The sequence below is a fragment of the Acipenser ruthenus genome, chromosome 6 (assembly GCF_902713425.1).
Source record: "Acipenser ruthenus chromosome 6, fAciRut3.2 maternal haplotype, whole genome shotgun sequence".
In the NCBI taxonomy this organism is placed as follows: Eukaryota; Metazoa; Chordata; class Actinopteri; order Acipenseriformes; family Acipenseridae; genus Acipenser; species Acipenser ruthenus.
Genome location: NC_081194.1, coordinates 47444797 through 47453426, shown reverse-complemented (window position 1 = coordinate 47453426; position 8630 = coordinate 47444797). Strand labels below are relative to the sequence as shown.

The 8630-nt window shown below is 36.2% G+C and overlaps 1 protein-coding gene across 1 annotated transcript; it reads right to left on the bottom strand.

The window, feature by feature from the left end:
• Window positions 1–200: 200 nt before the first annotated feature.
• LOC131737295 (uncharacterized) lies at window positions 201–7493 on the bottom strand. Its single transcript, XM_059025452.1, has 4 exons — window positions 7321–7493; window positions 6005–6134; window positions 2168–2349; window positions 201–1037 (listed from the first exon to the last, which is right to left on the bottom strand). Exons 1-4 carry the CDS (start codon window positions 7452–7454, stop codon window positions 854–856), a joined length of 630 nt encoding a protein of 209 aa, XP_058881435.1. The 5' UTR covers window positions 7455–7493; the 3' UTR covers window positions 201–853.
• Window positions 7494–8630: the final 1137 nt, after the last annotated feature.

Sequence of the window (8630 nt, the reverse complement as noted above, 5' to 3'; positions counted from 1 at the left end):
TCTTTCTGATTACCTCAGTCCCATATTGGCTTTAAAATGTTCACAAAAAAATGTATGTTTAGCATGCAGACCGTACCTTACAGCTTTCTGTCACTGCCAAGCACTTCTAATGTGATTGTCTTGTACTTTAAAGCAGAGATACCCTATTTCCAATTATCTTCATGAAAGATTTCTGGTTTCAAATTTATTTTTTATTTATTTATTTCTTAGCAGACGCCCTTATCCAGGGCGACTTACAATTGTTACAAGGTATCACATTATACATTATTTCACATTATACAGATATCACATTATTTTTACATACAATTACCCATTTATACAGTTGGGTTTTTACTGGAGCAATCTAGGTAAAGTACCTTGCTCAAGGGTACAACAGCAGTGTCCCCCACTGGGGATTGAACCCACGACCCTCCGGTCAAGAGTCCAGAGCCCTAACCACTACTCCACACTGCTGCCCAAATAAATGGGTTTCAAATCGTACAGTTTTCGGTAAGTGGAAACACAACTGGACAGATCCCTTATTTTTCTTGTGAAAACAAGACATCATTGGGCTTTATAGGTTAATGAAGTGTGGTAATCAAAATTGAGCAGAGGTTAATACCGCGCTCAAAATTAGAGTCGTTAATCATTAAACCAAAATCTTTTCCCATCTGATAGACATGTGTAGAATTTTGTTTCTCTTTGATCCTTGATAGATTGCGTCAGAAAGAGCTGAGAGAGCCCCGCTTCTTCTTACAAGACTAATTGTTTGGTTCCCAATGAGGGAAGGCAGGCTTTGACTCCAGGCAGATTGTCTGTGCGATGTGACCCTCACCCCACTGAGCTGAGAGGTTTCAGTGGCTTTCTAATCCCCCTAGGCTGGTCTCTTCAGGTTCAGGAAGGCTGGGTGCTGTGTTCCACTGTCAAGGTATGAGGGCTGAGAAATGAAAGGGTTATACTTTCGCAGAACAACAATCCGGGAGCTCTGGCAGCTGAGTAATGGCTTCAACTCTTCCTCTCCACAATCCACAACGCTCACCCCATTCACCTCCAGGAGTCTAAAATGGAAACAGATGAATGTATAAGCCTGTGACCTGTGGTAATTGAATCACCAAGTAACAGTTTAATATTATTAATGCTGTACCAGCCCGAGACAATTTAGTGATGGCTATGTTTCCCTGATTGTTGCAGAGAGGCTGCATGATTTATAGGATTTTCCTAATCGCCTTTCAAAACATAATTATATACAAATAAAACAGGCCTCAGAATATTGCAATATTTTTTGTTTGACTAGGTCAAAATAGGGGTTTCAGCACTGTATCTTTTAGACATGTGATAGGATATTTATTGAGAAGCTGTAGTTTCTCAACACCTCATGCTATTTTGATGTCAATATAGTAACAATTGCTACTGACAAATTAGCACTCAACCACGAGTAATGGTTTCTGAAGAATGACACAGGAGCCCACACACTTAACTGCTGACTTGTCTCAGCTGTTATACATCTATAAACAGCTTTTACAAGTGGGGGTCTTTTTCTGCTGTTGCACATTCTAAAACGGGAAGGGATTAAGTATGTTGCAAAATATGGTTTCAAAAATGAATGTTCTTGTTCTTAATATTACAGCAAAACTTTCAAAACAAGTGCCAGTTTTAAAACATTGTATTACATTTCAATCATCCTATAAAAAATACTGCAAACAAAACCTAGGCCACAAAAAACTGGAGATACTTGTTTCTACAATTTGCTTCTTGTATCCAAGTTTGTCATCTTTGTCATTTAAATGGTTCCAGCAAACAATAAGCAAATACTTTTTACCTGGTTTTTTTTTTTTTTTGCAACACCAAAGTAAAAGTCTTAACTATATCATTGCCACAAAACTTTGGATAACCATGTTGCATGTCTTCAATCACTGCTGGACATGCTCTTTGTATAGCCCCCCAATCAGTTTTGACACCAGAGTTAATTAATTGAATAGACACCGCTACGTCTACATGTTTGGCATTCCCATTCAGAATTTGCTAGATTTGGAACAGAAACTGAATTCTTGTCACATAAACACACTGCTTACTAATGACCAGAGTCCTGCATCTGCAAATTGTAGCCCAGATTATATTTTGGTAGCCATAGCTGTGACTCTTGGCCCCCGTGTGTGGCTGTCAAAAAGACCTTTAAATAAGACATTACCTGTCATTAATGCAGAGTTGTGAATTTACAGCCTCCACTACTAGTAGTCCATGACCTTCCTTCCATTGCACTGTAAACTCATACCCCCCAGGTCCTGACGTCTCCAGGGCAACTAACAGTAAGCCAGGGGACTGAGGTGTTATCAGCTGGGTCAGGGCAAGGCTCTGCTTAGTGTATGACTCCTGCAAAAAAGGAATGGAAAATAGGCCATTGGCTGTTATTCGACTGTTTAATATACTATCTGGGTGAAAAAAGTGCTTTTTACATAGTCAGTAATTCAGAACTTTTTATATTAAGTTAGACAAGCATTTAATCATAAGTTTCTTGGTCAATGTTATTATTAGACATTACCAAAGACACTTCTCATGTAAAGATTGTTTTAATTTTGTAAGTTTATTTGTAGTATAACTGTAGTAATACCTAATGACTGCGTGCCTACATGTTTATGGATACATTTCTTACAGTACCTGTTCTGAACTTCCGTTCATGTCCTGCTTTCTGTACGTAAACTTACCAAAACCACTTAGAAATATATCCAATACCTATATATTTCCCTATATATTAAAAATAAAAGAAGTTTGGTGCTCAGTCTTTCGTAGCATTACCCTGTTTGGCATGTCACGTTCACTGCATTATGTCAGAATCTCTGAAGTGGGTTTAGTGCCATTTCCTCCAGCACACCAGTGACCCCCAGGGTTAATTTGATCAGGGAATATATACAGTATATTCATCAAATTGTATATAGCCATAGAAAAACATCAAAGCGGAATAAGGTAATAGATTTTAATTTAAAATAGTTATAATAATTATAATAAAATAGTAGTTAGTAATGAAGGAATGTCATCCGTGGTTTGCCGATCTTTACATTTGTTAAGAGCTATACTGTATTTTTATACAAAACATGTCACTCTCTGCTTGTCAGCAAAACAGCAAAAAACAGTAACATGTCTTGCAATATTGAAGAGACCTCCCGTACTCACCTTTTTCTCTTTTCAACCATTTCAGTTCTAGTCAGCAAATGCTGCATTAATAATTTGCCATGCTTCATAACAATGACAAGTGCACTTGACATAAGATGTTCACTGCATAGCCTCAATGCCGAAAGAATGCATAAGCACTCATGTTTATAATAAAATGCCACTTAAACCAGCTACTTTAGTGCAGAATATCAGCAAGTTTTCCCACAAACTGTGTTAATGCTCCCAAGCTCTCAATACCACTCTGCTCCATGCAAAGCATTTAAACATAAAAGTAAAGGAATAGCTTTAGATCTCAATAGAATACCTCTTGAAAATCAACACCCACAATGCATTGTGTCCTTTATTTGAATTCCTATTTGTTATGAACAGAGCACTGTTTAACCTAATTAATAAGCTATTTATTTGAGTAATTATTCAGTTTCGGTAAGGCTTAAATGTGTTTTATAGCTTCCTACTTCTGCAAGGACTTGTGGCAAACTACTTTCGCAGGAGTAAACCAACTGGGCTATGAACAAGTTTGCTTTCTGATAAACTGCACTACAGATTAAACTAAGAATGTAATAAATAAACAGACACCAATGACAATGCAGTTTAAGAAAACCTCCAAATCAAATAACAGACCCATAATTAATTCATGCCAATTTATCTGATAATTCTAATAGCCTATAAAATGCAGTCTAAGAGCACTTATTTGAACTGTTTTTTGTTTTTTTTTTTCCCCCAAAGCACCTACTGAGGTTGGACAGATCGTTAATCTCCTTTTATGTATTTCAGCCTTTTTGTTTTGTTTCCTTATTGGGTACAATCTGAGATGTTCTGAAATTCCAATTGAAGTAATAGATTGAGATTGAAGATGAAAGATTTCCTTATTGCCCGTAATCAAAAACTGGTAACACCATGAAAGAACATCAGTTCTGTTCTGCTCCCTATTAGCAAGAAGGCTTCTGCCTGGGAAACGCAGACTGGTCTGCATTATTTCTCAGCCTTTTCTCGTGTGTGACCTGTATGCTACCCTTGATTAGGTCATCTGATAAGCATTAGCATCTGACTTTTTCCCACAAACTCAGTACCTAAACCATGCCCTGGAGGTACTATGGTACACATGGCATCCAGCACTGGAGATAGCACATTATCAGTCTTCTAAGTAAAGATAGGATGAAAGAACTAGATAGAATTCTATGAGCGCGAATAGAGTTTTTATATTCAGGTAGGATATGAAGGTTGCCTTTTCAGGGTGTACACATCTATATGACATCACATTTGGGGCATATACCCTCAGTACCATGACTTCCCTGTTGTGCTTTGTGGCTTTTGACTGAAAATTGTAATGCTGCCTGTAGCCATCTTGGATTCTGGTCAATCTATGTAAAGTTGGACCTGGTCAGTACTTGACTTGGTTGTGGTACAGTATTTAGTCTCCATACCATGGATAGACCTCAACCATTATGTTTTTTATTCTTGTGAAATATTAATGCTAAGACCACAACACTCATTTCACTTGAGCCTGAGCCTGAGCCAATTTGTTAAACCCATATCTCCAGTGGTGAAAGGCGACCCTTAAAAATTGGAATAGATCATACCTTATTTATTTTTTATTTATTTGTTTATTTAGCAGACGCCTTTATCCAAGGCGACTTACAGAGACTAGGATGTGTGAACTATGCATTAGCTGCAGAGTCACTTACAATTACGTCTCACCCGAAAGACGGAGCACGAGGAGGTTAAGTGACTTGCTCAGAGTCACACAATGAGTCAGTGGCTGAGATGGGATTTGAATACCTGAAAATAATGTGTTGCATCTCAGTATCATGTATAAATAAAGTACATTTTTAAAGCTGTTAGAAGATTGTTGAAGCTCATTCCCTTTTATGGAAAAAAAGTAAAAAATATGAACATGCTTTTAACTGTGGTAATGTTATGGGAATGACACAACAATTAAGGACTTCTGCTAATTTTTGGAACAATGTCAGTTTGCATTATTAAAAGAACCAATATTAAGCTTTTTGTTCCTAAAGCCCAGCATACATGAGGAAACTTGTTTACAGACGCAATGTTTCCTTATATATGCTGGCTGTTTCTGTGTGTCCAGAAACCAGGAAGCCAGGAAACCTGGGTTCTACTTTGAGAAAGATTTTTAGGAAACATTTTGCCTTTGGCCAATCAGGAGAGACGCATTTGACTTTGCAAGATGGCGACTTCTACAGACTTCTGCAGTTTACGTATGCCTACATTACTGCAATGTTTACGTTGTAGTAATTTCTGTTTAGCCTAGCAGTAGTTAACATAATGTTATGTAACATAAAAAGTGTACTTTATTTTAAATATTTAAGTTATACTTAATAATACATATAATTTGTGCTTTATTTACCTGTCACACATTTATTTAACTGAAAATAAGATAGTACTATTGGTGTTAGCCAGATGACAGGAGCATGCATAACATTTATGTGAGCACTTCTCAAATAACTTGCTCCAGATTAGTGTTTATAACTATTTAACAAAAATGATGATGTAAAAGGGGATTTTAAGGCGAGTTAAATCAAGTTTTGAAAAACTTTAGGCAGGAGCTGATGAGTCAGATTCTGTTTGTTTATGTTTGGTTAATAAAACTTTCTTTTGAACCATCCACACCTTTTACAGATTTTTAATGCAACAATAAGGGCAGCACCACTCAGTGCAATAAGGCTTTCATCCAGTTTTTAACTGTGTTTCCCAACAATGTTTCCTGATAATGTTTCCATGACAATTTTTGAAGAAACATGGGTTTAATGGATGCGTCATTTGATGACTGATCTTCAACTCAGGCCTGAACATGAAAGGACAACGCCTGCTGGTTAAGTGAGGTGAGAGAATATACCTTCGCTTTGTACATCTGATGCATTGACCTCAAATACGCCTTCTGTCGTTTTAGATATAATAGGCTGATCTCTTCCATAAAGATCTGGCAATCAAGTTTCATCTTGTCAAGAAGGTGTTCTTCAGCAGGGCTGGAATAAAAAAAATAAATACTTTGTTAAAACAGTTCTTCTACAGCTCCCCCGGCTCTAGGCGGTCACCCTTGTTTGTTTTTAAACAGGTGTAAAAAAGGTTTTAAAGGTGAGAAATACAACTTTTCTGAAAGTTTATGCAACTAGCATGTCAGTGACATTCATTACCTGCCACGACTGTAAATACAAAATTAGATCCATCAGTAAAATGAAGATCACCAAGACCTACATCCAGTGTAAGCACATGTAAAAGTTTACATTTGACACAAAGATGTACAAATATGCCAAGCTTCTGCTATTCAATAACTTGTAAAGAAAGCCCAAACTGAGTTTCATCACAGCTGAATAGACAATTCTCTAGATCTGTATATCATTATAATTCCAGTGTATTGTGTTGAATACTAAATGTATCTTAACAGAACCATTAGCAAACCACATCATTACCAGCAATGACAACACAGTAGATTTCATACAAATATTAGTCCTGAAATAGTTGGGCACTGGTACTAACATAGTACCATTTTACTGCAATGTGCATTGGTTCATACCTCTGTTATGTCACTATATTAAAATGGTACCACGGAATAACTGTGTAGCTGCTCTTGTGCTACAATTCAGGATTTCGCAGCTTCCCATTATACCTGGCAGGCAGCAGGTTTCTGGTGGAAATTAACAATCACAGACACAGAATAACTGAACTAAATGATCTGACTCATTAGCAGTTAAATTACTTGTGTAAAATAGCTTAACTACTTGTGTAAAATAGCTAGGGAGGAGAAAGAATTGTTATGCTGTAAATTGGGATCTTGTATTTTCAGAGGAAAGGTTACACAGTTGTCTTTTCCTCAATAGTTAGTTAATTGAGCTGTACAACGGGGAAAAACAATTATAATCTCCACTTTAAAATGATTTCCGAGCTCTTAAACCAGATTGGCTTCTGTAGCTACTTCAAAACTGAACCCTGCCAACTTATAGCATTTTTTAATATATATAATTTAGAATCTCCAATTATTGTAATTTTTTTCTGCCAATTTGGAATGCCCAATTATTATTATTTTTCTATTGTAATGCAAATTTTAGTGCAACTGCATTCCATTAAACATCATTTGGTAACAGCAGAAAAGGTGATCCAACTAACACAGTAACAGAAACAGTATTCATGTATATAGTATTATTTTAGTCATACCTCTCTTGTTTGCTGCATCTGTGCTGCCAAGACTGAACCAGCCTCTCTTTTTCCTGGAGTTTAGACTCATTCTGGTTAAGATCATGTTCTATATCAGTCAGACAGGTGAGCTCTGTTGAAAAGTCAGAGTCCATGTGTTCTAAATTAAACAAAATCAGACTTTGTTGAAGGTCTTGCACCTAAGAAAAGCAAAAAGGTTTGACTTGTTATTTTGTGTAGGTCAGACAACAAAGACAAAGACAGCGAAAGACAACTACCGTGTGACAGGTCCAGGTCCATTCTCGACAATTTTTTAAAATTTCTGATAGTGAAAAGGAGAGGTGCCTAAACTACTATTATTACATATTATAAAATATAGGTCCAAAATAAAAGATGTTGTCATATGCCTTTTTATATATAGAAGAGTATGATGGAAAAGCATACTATGTGCCATTTTCTACAGCTAGGATTTAAAAAAAAAGACATTTTACTACAAATTGCACCTTAAATAACGAGATAACCATGAAAATGTAAGGTTTTTAAGATCAATATTGTATGTATCTGTTGTTTAACCAGCATATTCAAGGAACAGTATTGGGTATCTAAAATGCAAGATGGTGGAAACTGGATATTCATGCTACATTATAGCATACTAAAATACAGGAAAAGGTTTATAATTTTACAACGAAATGGCCAGTGTTTGTTATTCTATTGAAAGAAGATGTACATGAGACTTGCTTGTGTAGTATACTTGTATGACTGCAAGACAACCCATTACCCATTATAAATTAGTACTAATTATTATTATTATTTTCAAGTGCTACTATAGGATTAGGCTTTTAAAAAAAGAATGTAACATTTAGTTTCCCTCTTTCTTATGTTGGAATGTAAGCCTAAACTCACAGCACTGTAAGAGTAAGAGTTAAGTGCTTGCCAGAAATGCCAAGGATAGATCATCCAAGAGTGAGCTTTTCCGAATACACTCCATTAGTGCGTTGACATCTCCTTTTGTTTTAACTGATGAAATCGAGGCTTAAAAGTTTATAAAATTAGTGAATCTCACTACAAATAAACGGGACTTGGCTGTCTGTATTATAAAATATGTAAGTTACATAGGAATTAATACTTTAATTATTGTTTGGAAGAGCAGGTTATTATACCTGATGAATAACATCCTTAAGGGAGTCAATGTGTCGGTTCAATTCATTTATCTTGTCTTTTCTTCTTAAATCGTGTTGTGCCTCTGGCGTGGGAATAGCCTGAGAATATATAGCAGGTTCAGTGTGATTAGTTTCTCAATTTGGGCTCTCCAATGAAGTCATTTTGCATTT